This window comes from Ahaetulla prasina, chromosome 18 (assembly GCF_028640845.1).
Source record: "Ahaetulla prasina isolate Xishuangbanna chromosome 18, ASM2864084v1, whole genome shotgun sequence".
NCBI lineage: Eukaryota > Metazoa > Chordata > Lepidosauria > Squamata > Colubridae > Ahaetulla > Ahaetulla prasina.
In genome coordinates, this window is record NC_080556.1 from 11445184 (window position 1) to 11471148 (window position 25965).

The 25965-nt window shown below is 47.0% G+C and overlaps 1 protein-coding gene across 2 annotated transcripts in view; it reads right to left on the reverse strand.

Annotated features, from left to right (window-relative positions):
- MTHFR (methylenetetrahydrofolate reductase) overlaps positions 1 to 25965 on the reverse strand; it is a 38121-nt gene that overhangs the window by 10350 nt on the left and 1806 nt on the right. The window contains exons 1-10 of one of the 2 annotated variants that reach the window (XM_058161245.1): positions 24603 to 25700; positions 19162 to 19340; positions 16808 to 17074; positions 14199 to 14437; positions 13997 to 14107; positions 12904 to 13097; positions 12079 to 12329; positions 10683 to 10817; positions 8593 to 8773; positions 1304 to 1486 (exon numbers count right to left, since the gene is read on the reverse strand). In XM_058161245.1, coding sequence (XP_058017228.1) covers positions 1304 to 1486; positions 8593 to 8773; positions 10683 to 10817; positions 12079 to 12329; positions 12904 to 13097; positions 13997 to 14107; positions 14199 to 14437; positions 16808 to 17074; positions 19162 to 19193 — 1593 coding nt within the window. In that variant the 5' untranslated portion in view covers positions 19194 to 19340; positions 24603 to 25700. Of the gene's footprint in view, positions 1 to 1303; positions 1487 to 8592; positions 8774 to 10682; positions 10818 to 12078; positions 12330 to 12903; positions 13098 to 13996; positions 14108 to 14198; positions 14438 to 16807; positions 17075 to 19161; positions 19341 to 24602; positions 25701 to 25965 lie in introns of those variants that run through there. The other variant, XM_058161246.1, reaches the window with a different exon arrangement.

A 25965-nucleotide genomic window follows, 5' to 3' on the forward strand; every position in this document is an offset into this window, starting at 1 on the left:
TGAGGACCCAGATTGTTGGGGGCAGGAGGCTGACTCTGTAAACCGCTTAGAGAGGGCTGTGAAAGCACTGTGAAGTGGTCTATTGCTATTAAGAGTTGCCGCGTTGGCACAGTCATTAGAATACAGCATTGCAGGCTAACTCTGCCGACTGCCAGCAGTTCGATCCTGACCAGCTCAAGGTTCACTCAGCCTTCCATCCTTCTGAGGTTGATAAAATGAGGACCCAGATTGTTGGGGGCAAGAGGCTGACTCTGTAAACTGCTTAGAGAGGGCTGTGAAACATTGTGAAGCGGTATATAAGTCTAAGTGCTACTCACTTCCTTCCTTCCTTCCTTCCCTCCCAGTGGTTAGAATGCAGTATTGCAAGCTAATTCTGCCCACAGCCAGGAGTTCGATCCTGATTGGCGCAAGGTTGACTCAGCCTTCCATCCTTCCGAAGTGGGTAAAATGAGGACCCCCGATTGTTGGGGGCAAGAGGCTGACTCTATAACCGCTTAGAGAGGGCTTTGAAGAACTGTGAAGCGGTATATAGGTCTAAGGGCTATTGTTATTGCTATTCCCTCTCCTTAGGCACGAAGCCAACCAGGGGACCTTATGTCGGTCCCACTGTCTCAGCCCCGGGGAAGCAAGCAATGGCCAACCACTTCCAAAAGGGAGTCTTCCAGCCAGGGCTCAAGACTGACCCAAAGGGACAGAAACAAAGAATCAACCAAGTTGATTAAGGAGGCTACTGTTCTCTGACCTAGGCTTCCCCAGCAGCACAAAGCCAAGTCCTCGTCCTGATAAACCCCTTTTATTTCATTTACAGTGGATTCCTCTCCACCAAAGTCTTTCCTCTCCCACAGTCTTTCAAGATAGTTCACAATTACCGACAATTATCAGGCTTGGAGAGCGGCCAGGCCGATATCTTTCAGATGCCACAATACTTGGCAGGAATGCAGGAATGAACTAATTGTCTCCTGCAAACTCCACTCCCCTGTCGCTCTTCTTTTATTCCCTCTGGGAGGGGCCATTCATCGTCCACCTGTGGCCTTACTCCCAAGTCGACCCTTGTTCATTAGCTGTTCCCTTCGTCTGGCAACTCTGCGCATGTACACACTGGGAACAGGCTCCAGCTGTTCGTCTGCCTCACTGATATCTGACTCGGAAGGCAGCTGATAGCTGGCATACGCCCCTGGCTCCCTCTCTGCCTCCGACGCAGAGCCCTCATCAGAGCCTTCCCCAGACTCCAGGACTGGCCCATGTTCCTCCCCAACCTCCTCACTGTCCAAATCTGCTGCTGCTGGCGGGCCACAACAGCTACCTTCTGGAAGACGTAGCCACCTTCTGGTCCCCAACCCACGATGGGGTCCGTGGAAGGCTTTCCGTTGATGTTAGGTTGGGAGTTGATGGTCAGGACGCCTCTCCGGTTGACTTTAACCAGCTCGTCTTTCATGAGGTTGGTCTCAGCGGCCAGAGGGTCATCATTCCATGGCAGACAGGTGACCTTGAGGAAAAGGAAAATAGATCAAAGCTGTAGAAGGGTGTTTCTGCCATCAACCTTGGTCCTTGGAAGACGGGTGGATTTCAACTCCCAGAATTCCCAAGTCACTTTTTATTATTATTATTTTTTTAATTTATTAGATTATAAAATCTATCTATCTATCTATCTATCTATCTATCTATCTATCTATCTATCTATCTATCTATCTATAAATGGGTGTGTGTGTGTGTGTGTGTGTGTGTGTGTGTGTGTATGTTCCAGCATAACTCTGGAATGCCTCGAGCAATTTCAGCCAAATGGTACACAGATGACTTACTCTCTGGAAAGAAATACTGTGGGGGTAAGACACCTCTAACACCCTTCGGGGTGTGTGTTCTGTTAAGATACAGCCTGTTGTGCCTTAAAAAGGCTTCTACTGCACTGCCTTAAACAGTGGAGTTGCCATGGTAACAGCTTTACAGTACTACACAAGGGGGCTCCCTCTGGTAAGGGGGAAAATCCAACATTAGAAAATATGTTTGGTCCAGACATTTTCAATAAGGCTTTGATGATCAATAAAACATTACTGCAACTCGGCCTGCCTGTACCACTACGAGACCGACACGACATACTTCACGCAGATTACATAGGAGAAAACTACCACGTCGAACGGCTTAGTGCATATATCGCAGACAAGAAGCCACTTCTAAGTCAAGATCAGAAAAAAAGCATACCAAATGATCACGGATCAGCTAGTAAAATAACAAGGTGGTATCATTTTACTTGACGCTTCGGGAAACTAATTTCATTCTCGCCAGAATCAGGGCTCAGGGTGAAGTTGCTCTTCCTGCTCTTATCCCAGGATTGGGATAAATAAATACTCGGGCAATGCCAGGTTATCAGCTAGTACAAACTACAAAAGTACATAGGAAGGCAGTTGGCGGAAAAGGGAGAAGAGAAGTTAGGAAGGGCTGGGAAAAAGGAAAAAAAAAAAGAGTGTTGACTTCCGATGCTCTCTATTGCAGTAAAATTAAGCATTAACATCAAACCGCAAATTTTTTGCTTTTTCGTAGTAATATAAACTAGCCATTTCTATAAGCAGCTACCAATCTTCCATTTTTGGGGCGTTCAGGAGTCTTGCTGCTGCTATCAACATATATAAGACCAAAGTTCTGAATTTTTTCCTCCGAGTCTTTTTCAATTAAACCCAAAAGTTTCTGTTTTGCCTCGTCCGCTTTCCCCGCAGCTGGGGCCTTCTTATCTGCTTCCGAACGCTGAGGAATGTCCTAGCATGCCTCCCGGCCCCAGCCCTGGCTCCATGCCCAGACAGGCTGAGGAAGAAGAAGCGCCTCCAGCCCCCAGCCCTGGCTCCATGCCCAGGCAAACGGAGCAACTAGACCCCTCCCCCTCCCCCACAGCATGTGAGCCTGAGGAAGGTCAATTACCAACAGCTGCAGACTGGAGTGACCCTCGCTTCGGGAGAATTGATAGGCGGCGTCAACAGAAGGAAGGGAGGGGCAGGCCGGGATAAGTGCTGAGTCATGGAGCCACGCCCCATGGCCTATATAAAGGATCTGCTTTCTGGCATTCTCTGAGTCAGGCAAAGTCTACCTTATCTTGCTGAAGTCACTTTCTGGTCTCCTGCCTGCCTTGAGAACTTTGCTAGGACTTTGGCAGAGCTGCAGAGGCACGCCTGATTCGGATTTCCCCGACCCGGCCGTCAGCGGAGGAGTGGGACACGACAGTTTCTGGTTTCATCTTTCTCTTTGTTTTAAGAATTTTCTCTGTTAAAATATGAACCTTGCTGCAAGATTTCTTTGCTTTATCACACGTCCACCATAAATGATTAAAAAAAAAAAAAAGTCCCTGCTTTATTTTTTTTTACACTTCCAACATTATTTTGACATTTGACAGTTTGACAATTCTACAGAGGAATGATTGAATCTGTCATCTGCACCTCTGTAACTGTCTGGTTCGGTTCTGCAACCCAGCAAGACAGACACAGACTTCAGAGGATCATTAGAACTGCAGAAAAAACAATGGCTACCAACCTGCCTTCCATTGAGGGCCTGTATACTGCACGACTCAAGAAGAGGGCCGTGAAAATATTTGCAGATCCCTCGCATCCTGGACATAAACTGTTTCAACTCCTACCCTCAAAACGACGCTATAGAGCACTGCACACCAGAACAACTAGACACAAGAACAGTTTTCCCCCCCGAACGCCATCACTCTGCTAAACAAATAATTCCCGCAACACAAACTAACTACTAAGACTGTATTACCATGAATAAAGTTTTGCGCCTTTTTGCAAAGGCCATGATCTTTGTTTTCCCCTAATTTATGTCCAGTTTATTGTAATTACAACACTGGAGAAGGGCAAGGCTCTTTTAAGGCTTACGGGAGGGGATCACAGCGTCATCTGCATAGAGCAGGAGGGCGATGCTTCGGTCACCTATTTTTTTTGGGGGGGGGAGGGGTGCTTTGGTTTATTTAGCCATTTTACCATGCCAGTTATCAGCTGCCTTTGGAGTCAGACATCAGTGAGGCAGACGAACAGCTGGAGCCTGTTCCCAGGGTGCGCATGCGCAGAGTTGCAGACGAAGGGAACAGCTAAAGAACAAGGGTCGACTCGGGAGTAAGGCCACGGGTGGATGACGAAGGGCCCCTCCCAGAGCGAATAAAAGAGGAGCGAAGGGGGAGGGGAGTTTACAGGAGACAAGTAGTTTGCTTAATTCGTTTGTGACTCCTTGCCAAGTTTTGAAAACATCGGCCTGGCAACTCCCCAAGCCAGATAAGGTCTGTGACTGTAAATTCTCCCTTGAAAGACTTTGCTGGATGTGAATGAGAATAATTCACAGTAACTTAATAAAAAGGGTTAGTTTTTTTGTCTGTTTCATGGTTTGGGGAAGCCTAGGTCAGAACAGTATCTTATAAAACTTCTATTGTTTTATTTAGTTTCCTAGTATGATGTTGATTACTTATTTAGTATCCTACGACTATCACTAAGTATTGTAACTTATGATTCTTGAAGAACGTATCTTGTCTTTTACGTACACTGAGAGCTTATGCACCAAAGACACATTCCTTGTGTGTCCAATCACACTTGGCCAATAAAGAATTCAACTCAACTCAACTTAACTCAATTCTATTCTAATTATTTTTAATTGCTGATTTTGATTGGGCTATTTCTTGCACTTCCTCCTCCAACCCTTCCAGTTTATTTGTCAAACCTTGAAAAGCCATCAAAATATCTTCTTTTATCTGTTTATTATTTTCTTTTATTTCTTCTCTTATTTTCTCATTATTGTCCATAATATTATTCATCATCTCCTTAAACCTCTCTTCAAACATTTTGCCTTGCTCTTTAATCAAATCTTCCAAAGCTACTTCAGATCCCCTTCTGCCAGCAGCCTTAGGTGGTTTAGTAGCCATTTCAATTTTTAAAAGTCACAAAATTTAAGTTTAAAAAACTTCTCTTTTCCCCTTTAAATATAGGAGAGCTCAATTATTTTGACATACCTTTATACATTTTAGATAAGTTATCTGGTGTTGGATACCAGCGGCCAAGGTTGAGATAAATGTCTGGAGAAGGGACTCTAGACCAAAGCTGTCAACATTGGCTTGGTCTTCTCATGGCCAACATCCATCTTTCTTCTTTATTATTTATTTTATTTTATTATTTTTATTAATTAAACTTTTATACCGCCCTTCTCCCGAAGGACTCAGGGCGGTGTACAGCCAAGATAAAAAGCAGTAAGTATACAAAGTTAAAAATCAATTTAAAATACCTATTCAATAGTGACCGAATTAAAACCGTCAAATTGACCAACCTAAAATACCCCTTATAAAATTACAGAAAATTTAAAAATTTAAAATTTAAAATTTAGAAATTTAAAAAATCTAAAAAATCAGTCCAGTCCCGCTTGGATGAATAAATAAGTTTTTAATTCCCGACGAAAGGTCCGAAGGTCAGATATTTGGCGCAAACCGGGGGGAAGGTCGTTCCAGAGTAGGAGCTCCAACAGAAGGCCCTTCCTGGGGCCGCCAGCCGGCATTGCTTGGCGGACGGCACCTGAGAAGACCCTCTCTGTGAGAGCGTGCGGGTCGGTGGGAGGCATGTGGAACAGCAGGCGGTCCCGTAAGTACCGGGCCCTAAGCCATGGGCGCTTTGAAGGTGGTAACCAAAACCTTGAAGCGCACCCGAAGACCACAGGTAGCCAGTGCAGACTGCGCAGGAGAGGTGTTACCGGGAGCAACGCGGTGCTCCCTCAATCACCCGCAGCTGCATTCTGGACTAACTGCAGTCTCCGGTACACTTCAAAGGTAGCCCCATGTAGAGAGCATTGCAATAATCCAGTCGAGAAGTGACGAGCATGAGTGACCGTGCATAAGGCATCCCGGTCAAGAAAGGCGCAACTGGCGGACCAGGCGAACCTGGTAAAAGCTCTCCTGGAGGCGGCCGTCAAGTGATCTTCAAACGACAGCCGCTCATCCAGGAGAACGCCTGTTGCGCACTCTTTCCGTTGGGGCCAGTGACTCGCCCCAACAGTCAGCCGCGTTGCAGCTGACTGTACCGGGATGCCGGCATCCACAGCCACTCCGTCTTGGATGGATTGAGTCTGAGTCTGTTTCTCCCCATCCAGACCCGTACGGCCTCCAAACAACGGGACAGCACTTCGACAGCTTCGCTGGGGGGGCCTGGGGTGGAAAAGTACAGCTGAGTATCATCAGCGTACAGATGATAACTCACCCCAAAGCCACTGATGACCTCGCCCAACGGCTTCTTATAGATGTTGAACAGGAGAGGCGAGAGAATCGCCCCCTGCGGCACCCCACAAGTGAGGCGCCCCGCGGCCGATCTCTGCCCCCTGTCAACACCGACTGCGACCGGTCGGAGAGGTAGGAGGAGAACCACCGATAAACGGTGCCTCCCATTCCCAACCCCTCCAACCGGCGCAGCAGGATACCATGGTCGATGGTATCAAAAGCCGATGAGAGATCCAACAGGACCAGGGCAGAGGAACAACCCCTATCCCTGGCCTCCAGAGGTCATCCACCAACGCGACCAAAGCTGTCTCCGTGCTATAACCGGGCCGGAAGCCGGACTGGAACGGGTCTAGATAGACAGCTTCCTCCAGGTACTGAGGAACTGCCGTGCCACCACTCTCTACAACCTTCGCAACAAAGCGAAGGTTGGAGACTGGACGATAATTACCCAAAATAGCTGGGTCCAGGAAGGCTTCTTGAGGAGGGTCTCACCACCGCCTCTTTCAAGGCAGCGGAAAGACCCCTCCATCAAAGAAGCATTTATAATACCTGAGCCAGCCTCGTGTCACCTCCTGAGTGGCCAGCACCAGCCAGGAGGGCACGGGTCCAGTAAACATGTAGTGGCATGCAGCCTCCCAGCAACCTGTCCATGTCCTCGGAGCCACAGAATCAAACTCATCCCAAACCACATCAACAAGGCGAGCCTCAGTCATCTCATCTGGATCATCGCAATCTTGGTCCAAGCTATCCCGAAGCTGAGCGATTTTATCGTATAGATAACCACTAAACTCCTCGGCACGCCCCTGTAGGTCATCCCGCCCCTGGTGAAGAAGGGAACGGGTCACCCAAACAGGGCGGCCGGGCGGTTATCTGCCGACGCAATGAGGGAGGAGGCGAGGAACGCCTCGCCACCCTCAGTGCCACTAGGTAGGTCTTTGAAAAGACCTAACTAGTGTCCGATCAGCTCGGAGCGGCTGGACCTCCAGGTGCTCTCTAGGCGTCTTCTCCGGCGTTTCATCTCTCTCAGCTCCTCAGAGAACCAAGGAGCTAATCGAGATCTGCGCCGGGTCAGAGGTCGCAAAGGCACGACACGGTCCAAAGCCCCAGCCGCTGCCTGTTCCCAGGCCGCCACTAGTTCTTCAGTCGTGCCATGGGTAAGATCCTCAGGAACGCCCAAGCTCCGTCTGGAACCTCTCAGGGTCCATCAGGCGCCTGGGACGGAACCAACGCATTGGCTCCGTCTCCCTGCAGTGGTGAGTAGCGGTCTGAAAGTCTAGGCGGAGGAGAAAATGATCTGACCATGACACCGGTATTGTCACTAAATCTCTTACTACCAGATCATTAAACCACTGTCCAGAGATATAAATCAGATCCAGCGCAGATCCCCCCGTGTGAGTAGGGCCATCAGTTACTTGAATCAGGTCCAAGGCCGTCATGGAAGCCTGGAACTCCTGAACCACTGTTGATGACAAGCCAGCCGATGGCAGATTGAAATCGCCCATGACCAAAAGTCTGGGGATCTCAACAGCCACCCCGGCAAGCACCTCCAGTAGCTCAGGCAGGGCTGTAGTCACGTAGCAAGGAGCCAGGTACGCGATCAACAAACCCATCTGATTCTTATGGCCCTTCTATTCTTCTTTTAGAATAGAATTTTTATTGGCCAAGTGTGATTGGACACACAAGGAATTTGTCTTGGTGCATATGCTCTCAGTGTACATAAAAGAAAAGATACCTTCATCAAGGTACAACATTTACAACACAAATGATGGTCAATATATCAATATAAATCAAAAGGATTGCCAGCAACAAAGTTATAGTCATACAGTCATAAGTGGAAAGAGATTGGTGATGGGAACTATGAGAAGATTAATAGTAGTGCAGATTCAGTAAATAGTCTGACAGTGTTGATGGAATTATTTGTTTAGCAGAGTGATGGCCTTCGGGAAAAAACTGTTCTTGTGTCTAGTTGTTCTGGTGTGCAGGGCTCTATAGCGTCGTTTTGAGGGTAGGAGTTGAAACAGTTCATGTCCAGGATGCGAGGGATCTGCAAATATTTTCACGGCCCTCTTCTTGATTCGTGCAGTATACAGGTCCTCAATGGAAGGCAGGTTGGTAGCAATTATTTTTTCTGCAGTTCTAATTATCCTCTGAAGTCTTGTGTTTTTCTTGTTGGGTTGCAGAACCGAACCAGACAGTTCTAGAGGTGCAAATGACAGACTCAATAATTCCTCTGTAGAATTGGATCAGCAGCTCCTTGGGCAGTTTGAGCTTCCTGAGTTGTCGCAGAAAGAACATTCTTTGTTGTCCTTTTTTGATGATGTTTTCACCAGAAAAGGTCCGTGTTTTTCATGACTTCTCACCTTGTGTCCATTTCTGTTGGCCTCTCCAGCGATGTAGCACCTGAAGACTTCGTAGACGCTCTCCTCGCTGGTCAGTTCTTCTCCCCACATCTTCAGGAGTTCCTCTCGGGGGGATTTGCTCTTCAAGTAGAAAAGGTAGTAGTCTTTCAGGTCCCCGAAGGCGGGGGACGAAGAGTTGCCCCTGGAGATTTGGGGGAGAATTGGCAAGTGGGTGAAGAGAAAGGAGAACCGAAGTAGGAAATTCTCAACTGCTTTGGTCGATTTGGTTGCCGGGGAGACTTCAAATTAATGTTTAAATGAAGGGCATGGACTTTTTGAGCAACCTTAAGGTCCATAATCAGCAATTACAACAACAGTATTGAAAAAAGTGACTTGGCCACAATTATTCACACTTGTGGCAGCTGCAGCATGTTAAAATTCAGACGCTTGGTAACGTATTTATATTCCGGGGGCACTTGATCTCCTTGTTTCACTTAAACACGTGATCCTGATTCACGTAAACAACCGTGTTGCTAAAACTTATCAACCGCAGGGATTTCAACCGAACAACTGTGACAAGAAAAGTCGTAAAAGCGGGGCAAAACTCACTTAACAAGCTTCTCACTTAGCAGCAGAAAGTTTGGCCTCGGTTGTGATTGCTGGTCGAGGACTACCTATACATAATTTATGCAAGCATTTTGGAGATTGAGAGAAATAAAGGATCATTCCTTGTAAAAGTCGGGAGCAAGAGTTGCGCCACGTTTATCCTTTGTACGACCTCCCGACCCATCAGGGAACGTTAAGCAATAGTAAGCAAGAAACTGAGTTAGCAATAACAAAGTTATAAATCTAGCATGACAGGGGTATTTGGGCTAAAGAGCTAACAAACAGCTGATTTGACAGGAAGACGGCTGTCAAGACACCGGATCTCCTGTGGAAATTAATAACTTCATTCTTAAGATATAGTCACTGTTGTTAAAGAAGTACTAATTATGTAAAGCCAGGGCTGGGCTTCAAAAAACTGCCCGGTTGCTGGGTGGGCGTGGCCATGGTGGGAGTGGCCAAGTCGGCCTCCTGCATCACAGCGGGGGGGGGGGAGAGGAATGTTTTTGCCCTCCCCGGGCTCCGGAGGCATTCCTTGAGCCTCCGGAAGGATGAAAACAGCCTCCCCAGGCTCCGGAGGCCTTTCCCGGCCTTCCCGAACTTCCAGTAGGCCTGTTTTTCACCCTCCCCAAACCTCCGTGTGCGCCCTGCACTTACCTGCCTCCAGGGGACTCCTGGGAGGGCCAGGAGTGGGATTTGGGGGTTCTCTGAACAGCACAGAATCTTAGCTAGAGGTTCTCCCGAACCCCTGAGAAACCCCCAGCAGCCCCACCCCGATATAAGGAGATACAATCATATAACCATGTAAGGAAATAATTACAGATTGTGATAGGGGTCAGTGATAAAGGCCTAGTCTTGATGTGTGTATAAAAGACATATATATTCCTTTGTCTCATTGTCTCTCTGCTCAGCTACCACATTTAACTCAGAGGGTCCACTTTTGCAAAAGTTTTTTTTTTGTACAATAAGAGCTCTTTTTAATTGTTCATCACATACATACAGTGGCTCAGGGGCTAAGACACTCAGCTTGTCGATCGAAAGGTCGGCAGTTCAGCGGTTCGAATCCCGAGCGCCGCGTAACGGGGTGAGCTCCCGTGACTTGTCCCAGATTCTGCCAACCTAGCAGTTTCGAAAGCAGGTAAAAATGCAAGTAGAAAAAAGAGGGACCACCTTTGGTGGGAAGGGAACAGCGTTCCGTGCGCCTTTGGCGTTGAGTCATGCCGGCCACATGACCACGGAGAAGTCTTCGGACACCACTGGCCCTTCGGCTGGGAAACGGAGACGAGCACTGCCCCCTAGAGTCGGGAACGACTAGCACATATGCGTGAGGGGAATCTTTACTTACCTCCTGTTGATTCACCTCACGGATTCTATATGATATATATAAAAACGGAATCTTGACCACCAAATCCTGAATAAGCAGCTGAGGTGAATTTGTTTTAAGCATGACTGCTCTCCAGTAGAAGCTATTTCGTTTTGCATCAACCAGCAAGAGTACTACCACTCACCATCGCCCGTTGGGGAATTCGTCCCACTCCTGCGTCCGATAGATGTAGCTCTTCGGCCGGGAAGCCCAGAAAATAGGCCGGACGTCTTCGACTCGCCGTTTGGGGTGAGCGCTGACCGCCCATGGCAAAGGACGCCTGGCATGGAGAATATCAGGGATGGAAAAATTAAAATGAGTCAAACTCTGGGTCAGACTTTCCAGGAACTTTTTTAGTGACATCACTAACCGTGATGGAAAAGGGAGGTGTTGTGCCTCGCCCGCCCCCCTCTCCGCAGCCAGGCCCCTCTCATCTCCTGTTATCTCAGCCAGGGACTGATAGTGCAGACGAACGGCCTGGCATGCCTCCAGCCCCCAGTCCTGGCACCATGCCCGGACAAACTGAGCAAATAAACCCCTCCCCCACAGCATGTGAGCCCGGGGAGTGTGAAGCCAGTCACGAGCTGGAATTACCGGCAGCTGGAGGCTGGAGGGACCAACGCTTCCGGAGAATGGAGAGGCGATGTCAGCAAAAGGAAGGGAGGGGCAGGCCTGGATAAGTGCTGAGTCATGGAGCCACACCCCATGGCCTATATAAAGGATCTGCTTTCTGGCATTCTGTGAGTCAGGCGAAGTCTAAATTGGATTGCTGAAGTCACATCCTGGTCTCCTGCCTGCCCTGAGAACTCTGACAGAACTTTGGCAAAGCAGCAGAGGCTTTGTGGCCATGCTTGATACAGACTTCCCCGACCCGGCCGTCAGAGGAGGAGTGGGACACGACAGGAGGGCTGTCCTGAACCATACTTAGTTGGGAAATGAGTAAGTCTAATCTGGAATCTTTCGTCAGGGTTTTGGAAATTTTGGTTCCGTTTTTCCTTAATTTGCATTTTGCCATCCACCCTGGCTTCTCCTGGATGTCAACAGTGGTGTTTTTTTAAAGCAAGCCGACGCCAAACTCAGTTTAAAAAGGAAGTTACGTCAAGTTTATCACGTGTCCCTAGCCAAGAGCAGAGGTCTCCAAACATGGCCGCTTTTAAGACTTTGCGGACTTCAACTCCCAGAATTCCCCAGGGACTTGGCCCCTTTAAGACTTTGGGGACTTCAACTCCCAGAATTCCCCAGGGACTTGGCCATTTTTAAGATTGGTGGGCTTCCATCTCCCAGAATTCCCCAGGCAGCTTGAATTCTTGGGAGCTGAAGTCCACAAAGTCTTAAAGTGGCCAAGATTGGAGTCTTAAAATAGCCAAGACCAAATTCCCTCATCTGGGTTTGGCTCAGTGGAATAAGCCAATTCAGACGTTAGGGTGATGAATTATGATTTGTGGGTCGACGTGCGTTGGAAAGGAGACGATTGGGGCTTGTTCACCAAGCCAAGGCTGAGCCCCAGGTGTCCAGCCATCCCACCTTCTGGACAGGCCCACCTTGGGTCTTCTTTCCAAAGGCCCAACCGTCGTAGGATCTCCATGGTGGCCACCTCGCGATTCAGGGTGTAGAAATGCAGACCGTGGACCAGGCCGCTGTCTAAGAGTTCTCGGCACATCTTGACGGCCAGTTCAATGCCATAGTTCCTGATGGCCGCATCGTTGTCCTTGATGGGCTCAATGACATCCTTGATTTCCTGAGGCACCACCAATTTTGAGAGCTTCACAAGCTGGCGCAGAGAATGATAACCCTGAAAGAAACAAAGAGGCCGGCTGAGAGTTCAAAAGTCTCTCTTAAAATGGCCAGAGTTGGGAAACACTGACAGAGATATTGCACGAATGGCCTTATTTCTTTATTTATCAAATTCATTTACCGTCCATCTTGTGGTTCAAGAGTGGCCTTGTGGTATTGCGGTTGCTCTGTTATAATGCAGGTAGTCCTCGACTTATGGCCCCAGTTGAGCCATTGAAACTTCCGTGGCTAAGCGAGACAGCTGTTAAGTGAGGTTGGCCCCATTTCACGACCTTCCTTACCGCCGTTAAGTGAACCACTGCAGATGATAACTTAAGTATTAACGGTTGAGGGAATCGGGCTTCCCCGTCGACTTGCTTTTCGGTAGATCGCCGAAGGGGAAAAAGTCACATAACCCTGGGGACACTGCCACCGTCATAAATATGAGTCGGTTGACCGTGGGATGCTGCAACGGCCGTTAAAGTGTGGGGAAAGAAACCCGGTCATCGGGTTTTGCCAGCGCCGTTGTAACTTCCCAACGGTCCTTAAAACGAGGGCCATTTGAGGGCTATCTGTACGCGGGACACTTTTACCTGGATGGGGAATATCCCTGGAACCACGGGGCAGCTGATGCCGATGGCCTGGCAGTCCATTAGAAATTTGAGGAAGGTTTCCGTCCGGAAAAATAGCTGCGTAATGACGAAATCCACTCCGGCGGACACTTTTTCCTTGAGGTGTTTCAAGTCATCGATGTAGTTCTCGGCCTCGGGGTGTCCCCCAGGATAACCTATCCAAATGAAAGTGAGAAACGGTGAGCGTTAACCTGGTTTCACCCTTCTTCTTATCAAAAGATCCTCCATGTAATTCAGGGGTAGTCAACCTTTTTATACCTACCGCCCACTTTTGTATCTCTGTTAGTAGTAAAATTTTCTAAACGCCCACAGGTTTGTGCTCACTTTCACAAATCTAACTGCGTACTGACCAATGCGACCGCAAACAAAAGAGCCTGCGCCATGTATCGTCATCTGCGCATGCCTCTCGCGCATCGTGGGTTGGGTTTGCCCCCTCCCCGGCTACCAGCTCTGCTTGTCTGTTACAGCTGGGGTGGTGTGGGGGGAGATGCGTGTGTTGTGTCTCGTCCGATCTCACCACCACAGCCGGGGTCTGCTTATCTGCTTCCGAACGCTGAAGAATGTCCTAGCAGGCCTCCCGGCCCCAGCCCTGGCTCCATGCCCAGACAGGCTGAAGAAGAGCAAGTATCTCCAGCCCCCAGCTCTAGCTCCATGCCCAGGCAAACGGAGCAACTAGACCCCTCCCCCTTCTCCACAGCATGTGAGCCTGAGGAGGGTTTATTCCCAACAGCTGCTGATTGGTGTGACCCTCGCATCAGAAGGCTGGATAGGCGGAGGCAACAGAAGGAAGGGAGGGGCAGGCCTTAATGAGTGCTGAGTCATGGAGCCACACCCCATGGCCTATATAAAGGATCTGTTTTCTGGCAGTCTCTGAGTCAGGCAAAAGTCGAACTTATCTTGCTGAAGTCACTTACTGGTCTCCTGCCTGCCTTGAGGACTTTGCTAGGACTTTGGGCAGAGCTGCAGAGGCAAGCCTGATTCGGATTTTCCTGACCCGGCCGTCAGCGGAGGAGTGGGACACGCCAGGAGCTTTGTGTGAAACTCATCTACTCACCTGCCACGCAGATATCAAAATAATCGTCAAACTCCCGACGGATGTGCTTCACCAGGTCCACTGCATGGTTGAAGCCCTCTAGTTCTTCTTCCCATTCTTCCCCAACAGGATCTGCGGGAGAAGAAGACCCCCCCATATTCTTCAGAAAACGTGGTCCTTCCTTCCTGTGGAAAGGAGAGACCATCTTGTAGTCGTTCCTCACCTCCTCGTAGCGCCATAATATTCTTCAGCCCCAAACGTTTGGCCTTCTGTAGGTGGGCGGTGATGGTTTCCTTGCTCTGGTTGCAACAGGTCATGTGGAGAATGGTCTCTAGCCCGCAGTAGTTGAGGGCAGTGGTGGCCATCATCATGGACGAGGTCTCCTTATCGGAGCCCGGATCGCCAGCTGGATGCCAAGTGACATCGATGAAAAGTGGGCCGCCCGCCCCCATGCGGTCGAACCTGCAAGGAACAAAAGAAATTGCCCATCTTCAGCTGGTCGATGTCTACGGAGATTCTCAGTCATCCAGGTCATGGTTGTCCCAAAGAAGCAATTGGACTTTCTGGTTTTTCTTTGAAGACATTTCCCTTCTCATCCAGGAAGCTTGGCTTAGGGCCCGGGTACTTACGGGACCGCCTGCTCTTACCTCTTGCCTCCCACCGACCCGTACGCTCACACAGAGAGGGTCTTCTCAGGGTGCCGTCCGCCAAACAATGTCGGCTGGCGGCCCCCAGGGGCAGGGCCTTCTCTGTTGGAGCTCCTACGCTTTGGAACGAACTTCCCCCTGGTTTACGCCACGTGCCTGATCTTCGGATCTTTCGCCGTGAGCTGAAAACGCATTTATTTATCCAAACTGGATTACAAGTTTTACTTAATTTCAATTGGGGTTAGTTATTAATTTTTAGGTAATGGGGTTTTAACATTTTAATTGTAATTTTAAATTTTGGCCTATTTAAATAAGTTTTTTAATTAATGTTTTTACCTTGTATGATATTTGTATTTTATTGGGCTGTAAACCGCCCTGAGTCCTTCGGGAGATAGGGCGGTATAAAAATTTGATTAAATAAATAAATAAATAAATAAATAAAAGCTTCTTCAGCTCTGACTGGATGGTGGGGAATGGAAGGATTTATACTCCTTGCAGACAGTTGGACATATGGGGAAACAAAACAACCACTTCTTAAACCCGTGGCTCAACAAAGGAGAACAAACCCATCAGGACTAGACTCAGCAGTCCGCATTTAAAAAACGAAAGCCGTTCTTTTGAAGGGAAGCAAAGTCCACATTTTGGACAGAGAGGACCACTGGTTTGAAAAAGGGGTCAGAGAGGGCATCTATGTCCAAACTGAACAGCCCTCTCTCAACAGAGGGGGAGAGATACGACATGGAGTTCCAGGTGAGTTATTTTTAGCGTGATTCCCCTTATCTTAGTGGCTCTACTTATTTCTACTGTCAGCTGTTAGCAGGGGGCTGCTCTGAGTTTTCCTTTCAGCTGGTGCTTTTTGGTTTTCTTAAATGGGGAAGGACTGACCTGAATCTCTTGGCACTGTTTTCTGAGGTTTCTGGTGCTATTGAGATCCCTGGCACTGTCCCTCTGGGGTACACTTCCCACAAGACCCTCGGCAACTGACTCATATTTCTGATGGGTGCAGGGACATGCGGTCCACTTTTGCGACGGAAGTCAACAGGGAAGCCAGATTCGCTTAAACCATTGCGTTTCTAATTTAACAACTGTGGCAATTCCCTTAACAACTTTGGAAGAAACCTTGTAAAATGGGGCAAAGCTAACTTAACCACTGTCTCGCTTAGCCACAGAAATGTCGGGCTCCATTGTGTTTGTAAGTCGAGGACTACCTGTATCGGAAAGAGCGAGCTAGGCAATTGTGTTCCCTTCACCCAGATTCAAGGTTTACTGGTTCGAGTCAATCCAGATTCAAGGTTTATTGCGTTGAGTCAACCAAGACCCCATGGAAGTGGAGGAGATCCATCAAGTCAGGATTTTAAATGAATCCACAGATACTTTTGAAGCCATCAGCTGTTGGAATAACAATAGCAACAACAGCCCTTAGACTTATATACTGCTTCACAGTGCTTCAAAGCTGTTTACAGGGTCAGCCTAGTGCCTCCAACAATCTGGGCCCTCGTTTTACCGACCTCGAAAGGATGGAAGGCTGAGTCAACTTGCAGCCGGTCAGGATCGAACTGCTGGCAGTGGGCAGAGGCAGCCTGCAATACCACATTCTAACCACTAGAAAGGAGGGAGGGAGGGAGGGAGGGAGGGAAGGAAGGAAGGAAGGAAGGAAGGAAGGAAGGAAGGAAGGAAGGAAGCTATAGCATTTAGATTTATATACCGCTTCACAATGCTTTTACAGCCCTAAGCGGTTTACAGTCAACCTCTTGCCTCCAACAATCTGGGCCCTCATTTTGCCAACCTCGCAAGGATGGAAGGCTGTGTCATTCTGCAGCAGGTCAGGATCGAACTGCTGGCAGTGGGCAGAGTTAGCTTGCAATACCGCATTCTAACCACTGGGAAGGAAGGAAGGAAGGAAGGAAGGAAGGAAGGAAGGAAGGAAGAGCACTTATACTTATACAGCCTTTTCTAAGCGGTTTACAGAGTCAGCCTCTTGCCCCCAACAATCTGGGTCCTCGTTTTACCGACCTCGGAAGGATGGAAGGCTGAGTCAACCTTGAACCTGGTGAGATTCTCACTGCCAAATTGCTGGCAGCCGGCAGTCAGTAGAAGTAGCCCTGCGGTACTTCACTCTAACCAACTGCGCCAACCAGGCTCTTAACAATCAACCCTGAGCCTCCGTGACCACCTTCTCCTTCACCTGGAGATGAGATTCACGGCTCCGTTGGCCGTCCGGGGAGGGAAGAATTCCAGGGAAAACCACTTGTCTCCGGATTCTTGACGCCGACGCATTTTTTCCCGCAGGCGCTCGTGACGCTCCATGTCCGGGATGGGAGTGGAGCACCGGGAGCTGTTCTGGGAGCTCTCCCCACTGCTGCTGCTGTTGGCGCCATCGGATCGGGTGAGGCCGAGGCCGTTGCTCACCGGAGGAAACTCGCCGTGGGACTCGTTGACCATAGTGAAGGCCCTGGAGAAAACGAGAAGAAGGCCAGAGGTGAGCTAGCAATCACGCTGGGCCCGCGTACGGCGTGGAAATCTATTTCTTTTACAGGCTGGTCCTCGACTTACGACCACAATGGAGCCCCAGAATTGCTGTTGCTAAGCGAGACCATGAAGAAGAATGAGACCATGAATGAAGAAAAAGTGAGTTTTTCTTCATTGTACGACCTTTCTTGCCACAGTTGTTAAGTGAATCGCCACACTTACGGGCGGTCCTCGACTTACAACGGTTCCATTTAGTGACCGTTCCAAGGTTACAACGGCGCTGGAAAAAAGTTGACTTATGACCGTTTTCCCCACTTACGACCGTATTTATGACTGACTGGCTCATATTTATGACGGTCGCAGGGTCCCAGGGGTGGGGTGGGGGGTCCCGTGATCCCATTTTGCGACCTTCGGACAAGCAAAGTCAATGGGGAAGACTGATCCGGCTTATTCACTTAACTAACACCTGCAGTCATTCACTTAACGTCTGTGGCAAGAGACGTCGTAAAATGGAGCAAAAGTCACTTGAGAAATGTCTTCCTTAGCAACATAAATCTGGGGCTCAATTGTCGTCATAGCTCAAGGACTACCTGCATTAAGTTAGTAACACGGTTGTTAAGTGAATCTGGCTTCCCCATGGACTTTGCTTGTCGGGAGGTCGCAAAACTGCGACCGTCACAAATACGAGTCAGTTGCCAAACCGTCTGAATTTTGATTATGTGACTTTGGGGATGCCACAACTATTGGGTGAAAAAAAAACGGTCGAGTCCCCTTTTTTCAGGGCTGTTGTAACTTCCGACTGGTCACTAAACGAACAGGTTGTATCCGTATTTCATCTGAACTCAAATCTAATCTAGAATTTCACCTGTATTAAATTTATAAATTTAAGCAGGTGGCTTAATAACGTCTCCCAGCCTCCATCCGAGCCGGGAGTTTCTTAGCTAGCAGTTTGCAAGAGCCGGTGAGAATTTTTTTTTTTTTCTCTGAAAACCGCTGGAAATCTTCAAAAAGCGATTTGCAGCCGACCGGCGGGCACAATTTCTCCCTGACCCAGTGAAAGAAGGCATTAATGGGGGGGGGGTGTGGAGAAGACAGCCTTAATTTTCCAGATCAGGAAAGCTGAATGATTCTGCAACGGATCAAAGCTCTCCGGCTGATTATAATCAGCCCCCAAATCCATTTGGATCCATTCCCCAATTCGCAAGCCAGCAGCAGAACAAAAGTAAAAACGGGGTAGGGGGGAGAGAATTGGGGGGGAGGGAGGGGGGCGTGTTTGCATCCCAAAGAAAAATTGAATGAGAAATATCAGCCGCCGGGCACCATTTCTGTCCTGACCTCTGCTCAGCCGCTAAACAGCTTTGCAAATTTTGCAGACTCCCCAGTATCTTCCAGTGGGGAAGGTGGGGGGAGACACACGGCTCGTTTTCAGGGTCCCATCAGAGGAAGAAGTCAAGGGAAAGGATGCACAGAGAGAGAGAGAGAGAGAGAGAGAGAGAGAGAGAGAGAGAGAGAGAGACCTAAGCATTCACTCACCTGGTGTTCGCTTTGTCCTTAATTTTCCACCTGGGTCTGGAGCCTCCCTCCAGTTTGGTTGTCCGATTCAGGCCTTCCAGTTTGCTAATTTTTTTTGGGGGGGGGGCTCAAGGGCCACGTTCACTCCAGCATTTACTTAGTGGATTGGGCCCAGTCCATACTGCCGGATCTGATCTTCCCCCAACAGTCTGGAGAAATGCAAAGCGGCCAATTGCCCAAGCTGGAGAGTCACACCTTGCAAAGTGGTGTCACAATACCCCTTGCAAAGGAAGCGAGCTGCAGACACCCCCTTATCTAAGCACCCCACCCCCTGCCAATCGGCGCCCGGCTTCTCTACCAATGGGGGAGCTGGGTTTCTCAGGGAAAGCCCCCCCCCCCTTGTTTGCTCAGCGAGGCAAAGCTGCTTTGCGAAGCTTGTCTTGAGGGCTAGAGATTATCTCTCTCGGACAAAGGAACAAACAGGAAACCGGATTCTCAAACATGCATTTAAAAATAAAATAACATCAAAAAAAAAAAAGAAAGAAAGACGGTACCCACCTTGGAATGAGCGTTTTTTCGGCCAACTCCATCGGACCGAGGCCGAAGTTTTGGCTCCCGCAAATCCCAATGGCAAAAAAATAAAAAACAAAAAACTGGATGTTTGCGTGTGTCAAATCTTCTTAAATTCCTCTTCCACAGCAGGCATGTTGGAGGGGATGGATTTTTCCTGGCCTTTACTGTAATAATAATAATAATAATAATAATAATAATAATAATAATAATAATAACAACAACAACAACAACAACAACAACAACAACAACAACAACAAAACAACAATAATAATTAAAGGAAATAAATAGAATAGAATAGAATAGAATAGAATTTTATTGGCCAAGTGTGATTGGACACACAAGGAATTTATATTGATTTATATATAAATCAATATATTTCGGCCCAAGAACAAGCCATTAGAACAAATGTAATCAAAGCCAGAGTAGAAAAATCTGCTGATGACCCCAAATGCAGACTCTGCAAAGAAGGAGATGAAACCATTGATCACATACTGAGCTGTTGTAAGACAATAGCTCAGACCGACTACAAACAACGTCACAACACAGTCGCTCAGATGGTCCACTGGAACTTGTGTCACAACTACCATCTGCCTGTAGCAAAAAACTGGTGGGATCATAAGCCTGAAAAAGTGATTGAAAATGAGCATGCAAAACTAATGTGGGATTTCCGAATACAGACTGATAAAGTTTTGGAACACAATACCCCGGATATCACGATTGTGGAAAAGAAAAAAGTGTGGATAGTCGACATTGCTATACCTGGTGACAGCAGAATCGATGAGAAACAACTTGAAAAAGTCACCAGATATCAAGATTTGAGAATCGAATTGCAGAGACTCTGGCATAAACCAGTGCAGGTGGTTCCAGTGGTACTCGGCACACTGGGAGCTGTGCCTAAAGACCTAGGCAAGCACTTAAAAGCAATTGGCGCTGACAAGATCACCATTGGTCAGCTGCAGAAGGCCACCTTACTGGGATCTGCTCGCATAATTCGCCGATACATCACGCAGTCCTAAACGCTTGGGAGGTGTTCGACTAGTGATCACTTGAAGATCACTTGACGGCCGTCTCCAGGAGAGCTTTCCACCAGGTTCGCCTGGTGCGCCAGTTGCGCCCCTTTCTAGACCGGGATGCCTTATGCACAGTCACTCACGCCCTCATGACATCTCGTCTGGATTACTGCAATGCTCTCTACATGGGGCTCCCCTTGAGGAGCATCTGGAGGCTTCAGTTAGTCCAGAATGCGGCTGCGCGGGTGATAGAGGGAGCCCCTCGTGGCTCCCGTGTGACACCTATCCTGCGCAGACTGCACTGGCTACCTGTGGCCTTCCGGGTGCGCTTCAAGGTGTTGGTGACAATCTTTAAAGCGCTCCATGGCATAGGGCCGGGTTATTTACGGGACCGCCTACTGCTACCGAATACCTCTCACCGACCCGTGCGCTCTCACAGAGAGGGACTCCTCAGGGTGCCGTCAGCGAGACAGTGTTGTCTGGCGACACCCAGGGGAAGGGCCTTCTCTGTGGGGGCTCCCGCCCTCTGGAACGAACTCCCTCCAGGACTTCGTCAACTTCCGGACCTCCGAACCTTCCGTCGCGAGCTTAAAACACACTTATTCATCTGCGCAGGACTGGATTAGATTTTAAATTTGTTGGTTTTTAATGGGTTTTTATCATTTATATTGTTTTTAATAATTTGGCTTATTAGAATAAGTTTTTTAATTGTTATTTTAGTCTGTATTTATATGTTTTACTTGCCTGTAAACCGCCCTGAGTCCCTAGGGAGATAGGGCGGTATATAAATATGAAAAATAAATAAATAAATAGTGATTTGTGATACGAAATCCAGCATAGTTATCTCATTTGCCGTGTATACTGTCATAATAATAATTCTGTCCACTTCAGAAGAAACCAACACCTCTTCTACCAGTCCCTTGATGAAAATCGAGTCCAAACTAATGTAAAGAAAAAACTTTGAACTTTTGGAAAGAACTGTGGGAAAAGCCAGTGGAACACAGCCAAACTGCCCCCTGGATCAAAGATATTCAACAACAAACAATACGAAACGAAATGGAAAATGTTGTAATAAAACTGACATGGTTGCAAAACAAGCAAAGAAGGTCAAGAACTGGAGTGCACAACCTGGCTTGGACGAATTGCATGGATACTGGCTAAAACACCTGACCAGCCTCCATCATCGCATGGCCACTCAATTTGATCAAATGCTTCAAAATGCAACAAGCGAAGAATGGTTAACAGCTGATCGAACATACTTGATAATAAAAGATCCAGAAAAGGGCACAGAGCCAAGCAACTATCGCCCAATTACTTGTCTGCCAATAACATTCAAACTCTTTACAAGAATACTGGCAAATTCAATATTCAATCATCTGATGGAAAACAGTTTGTATCCCGTAGAACAAAAAAGGAAATTATAAAAAATCAAGAGGAACAAACGATCAGCTGCTCATTGACAAAATGGTACTAAAAAATGTAAAACAAAGAAAAACAAAATATGGCATGGATTGATTACAAGAAGGCATTTGACTCATTACCCCACAGCTCTCTGGAAAACTTTGGAATCAGCAAAAATATTTGTACATTTTTGAAAGCAAATATGCAAAAATGGAAAACAGTTCTAACAACAAAAGGGGGAGAACATTGGTGAAGTCAACATCAGATGAGGAATCTTCCAGGGGGACTCAATTTCACCACTACTGTTCAACATTGCATTAATTCCACTGACAATAATCCTATGAAACACAAAAATGGGATACCAAATCTCAAGCCAACATGGCAAGATAAACCATCTACTATACATGGATGACTTTAAAATGTATGCGAAAAGCCCCACTGAACTTAAATCAATACTCAACACAGTTCAACTGTTCAGCAGCGACATCAAAATGAACTCTGGACTTGAAAAATGTGCTATATTATCCATGCAGCAAGGAAAAATGGAAAAAATAGAAGGAATAGAACTGGGAAATGGAAACATAGTGAAAGCATTAGCAAAGGATGAGGGTTACAAATACCTAGGCTTATTGGAAGCAGAGAACCTCTTGAATGGAAAAGTCAAAGAGTCAACGCAAAAGGAATACATAAGGAGGATCCGCAAAATATTAAAATCAAAGCTGAATGCTGGAACCATAATTAAAGGCATTAATACATGGGCAGTTCCAGTGATACGCTACTCAACTGGAATCATCAACTGGACTTTGGGTGAACTAGAAAACTTGGACAGGAAAATGCGCAAACTTTTGAATATGGACCACGCTTTACATCCATGAAGTGACATCAACAGATTGTACCTGCCAAGAAAAATAGGGGGCAGAGGGCTATTGCAAATCCATCAAACTGTAGAAGAAGAAAAATGAAGTTGGAATGATTATGTGAACCAAAGTATAGAACAATTGCTAAAAACAGAGAACATTATAAAAACAACAGAAACAAAGGCAGAATATAAGGAAAAATAGCTGGATGACAGATTAAACAGATGGAAAACCAAAGCTTTGCATGGACAGCACTTGAAAAACATTGAAGAAAAATGTGATGACAACTTTACATGTTGTTGTTGTTGTTAGTTGCAAAGTCCCATCCCAACCCCATGGACAACGTTCCTCCAGGCCTTCCTGTCCTCTACCATCCTCTGGAGTCCATTTAAACTCATGCCGACTGCTTCAGTGACTCCATCCAGCCACCTCGTTCTCTGTCGTCCTCTTCTTCTTTTGCCCTCAATCTTTCCCAGCATTAGGCTCTTCTCCAGTGAGTCCTTCCTTCTCATTAGGTGGCCAAAGTATTTCAGTTTCATCTTCAGGATCTGGCCTTCTAGAGAGCAACTTCACATGGGTATGGCTTAAGATGGAACCATCAAGAAAGAAACGGAAGGTTTAATACTCGCTGCTCAAGAACAAGCACTACAAACTAATGCCATGAAAGCAAAGATACAAAAACCCACCGACAATCCAAACTGCCGACTTTGCAACAACAAACTCGAAACTGTTTCACATTTAATATGTGAATGCAGCAAAATCGCACAAACTGATTACAAAGCTAGACACGACCGAGTTGCTAAATTAATCTCACTATGTCATTATGTAAAAAATACGATTTGCCTGTATCCAAAAAGTCACGGGAACATAAAGTGGAAAAAGTTATAGAGAATGAGAAGGTGAAGATCTTGTGGGACTTCTGAATACGGACGGATCGTCCCTTGGAACACAACACGCCAGATATCACAGTTGTCGAAAACCGAAACGTACAATTTATTGACATCGCGGTACCAGGAGACGCCAGAGTCTAAGAAAAAGAACTGGAAAAAGTCATGAAATATCGCGACCTGGTTATCGAAACTACACGGCTATGGATGAAACATGTAACAGTGATACCCATTGTCATCGGGGCACTTGGTGCCATGTCCAAGAATTTTATAAAATACATCAAGAAACTGCAGCTTTCTGGAATAACACCAGCAGAACTGCAAAAAACTGTGCTACTTGGAACATCGTATATCTTAAGAAGGTAGTTGGTTGATACCTAGAACGCTGGCAGCAACCGGTATCAACCATCAGCACCAGTCAATGGTATTTGTGATGTATTTTTGAATGTTCAGTTGACTGAGTTTAATGAATAAAGTAAATAATAATAACAATCTTATTATTCACTGATAAAAGATCTTTCTATAGAGATGGTTCTCGACTTACGACCACAAAGGAGCCCAAAATTTAGGTTTTAAGTGAGACGTTTGTTAAGGGAGTTTTGCCCCACGAAGATTCTGCCTTTTTTTTAGTATTTCCCAAAATATTTCATTCTTCGGGGGAGCTTTCCACATCTTCATCCCACCCCCTGGGAAAAAAATTCTGGAAACTGAGCCACAAAATAATAAAATCTTGCAAAGGGAAAGGTAAGTTCCCCCAGGTTGCGTTCCAATCTCTTCCCTTTTATTTGGGTCTCCTGCTTGGGATGGGGTTGGACTCGATGACCTCCAAGGTCCCTTCCAACTCTTGTTATTCTGTTAATTTATCCCAGTTGACACTGAAGCTGTAGTGAGTCAGGGCGGCTCATAGATTGGAACCACAAAGGCAACGTCTTATCAATAAGAAGAAGAGAATAATATTTTTTTTTATTGGCCAAGTGTGATTGAACACACAAAGAATTTGTCTTGGTGCCTATGCCCTCAATGTACATAAAATAAATAGAATAGAATAGAATAGAATAGAATAGAATAGAATAGAATAGAATAGAATAGAATAGAATAGAATAGAATAGAATTTTTTATTGGCCAAGTGTGATTGGACACACAAGGAATTTGTCTTTGGTGCATAAGCTCTCAGTGTACATAAAAGAAAAGATACGTTCATCAAGGTAAAACACTTACAACGCTTAAATTAAAAAGCAACTCAAGGCAATAAAACTTTGGCCAGGACTCACCGGTAAAGTCTTGCACAGGTAGTCCTCAACTTACGACACAATGGAGTCCAGAATTTATGTCGTTAAAGGAGACGTTTGTTAAGGGAGTTTTGCCCCATTTTACAACCTTTCTAGCCACAGCGGTTAAGTTAAAATAACAAGATCATCTGACGGTCGTCTCCAGGAGAGTGTTCTACCAGGTTCGCCTGGTGCGCCAGTTGCGCCCCTTTCTGGACCGGGATGCCCTATGCACGGTCACTCACGCACTCGTGACGTCTCGCCTGGATTACTGCAATGCTCTCTACATGGGGCTCCCCTTGAAGGGCATCCGGAGGCTGCAGTTAGTCCAGAATGCGGCTGCGCGGGTGATAGAGGGAGCCCCTCGTGGCTCCCACGTGACACCTATCCTGCGCAGACTGCACTGGCTACCTGTGGCCTTCCGGGTGCGCTTCAAGGTTTTGGTGACCACCTTTAAAGCGCTCCATGGCATAGGGCCGGGTTATTTACGGGACCGCCTACTGCGACCGAATACCTCTCACCGACCCGTGCGCTCTCACAGAGAGGGACTCCTCAGGGTGCCGTCAGCGAGGCAATGTCGTCTGGCGACGCCCAGGGGAAGGGCCTTCTCTGTGGGGGCTCCCACCCTCTGGAAAGAACTGCCCCCAGGACTTCGTCAACTTCCGGACCTTCGGACCTTCCGCCGCGAGCTTAAAACACACTTATTTATTTGCGCGGGACTGAGTTAGATTTTAAATTTATGGGTTTTAAATTGGGTTTTAGTTTTATATTTTTAATCATAATTTTAACTATCGGGCTTTTAGAATAAGTTTTTTAATTGTTTTTATGTTGTATTTATGTATTTATATGTTTTTTAAGTGCCTGTTAACCGCCCCGAGTCCTTCGGGAGATAGGGCGGTATATAAATATGATTAAATAAATAAATAATAAATAAATAAATAAGATGTGTTAAAGGAACCCGGCTTCCCTATTGAGTTACTTGTCGGAAGGTCGCAATGGGGGAATCCAAAATGGTCATAACTTACTTTTTTTTGCAGGGCTGCGGTAACTTGCGAACCGTCACTAAACGAACTGTTGTTAAGTTGAGGACAATCTGTACTACTTTAGCCCAGGGGTCTCCAACCTTGGTCCCTTTAAGACTTGTGGACTTCAACTCCCAGTTCTCTGTTCTCTGGGAGTTGAAGTCCACAAGTCTTAAAGGGACCAAGGTTGGAGACCCCTGCTTTAGCCCATGGCAAAAGTGCAGGACAAAAATACCGTAAATATTTGACCCAGGATCTCTCCCTCCCCCCCTCCCCCGCTTTGGAAATGTGGTCCATTCTGATAGTTTGGGGGCTGGTTCAAAGAACACCCCCCCCCAGGTGTT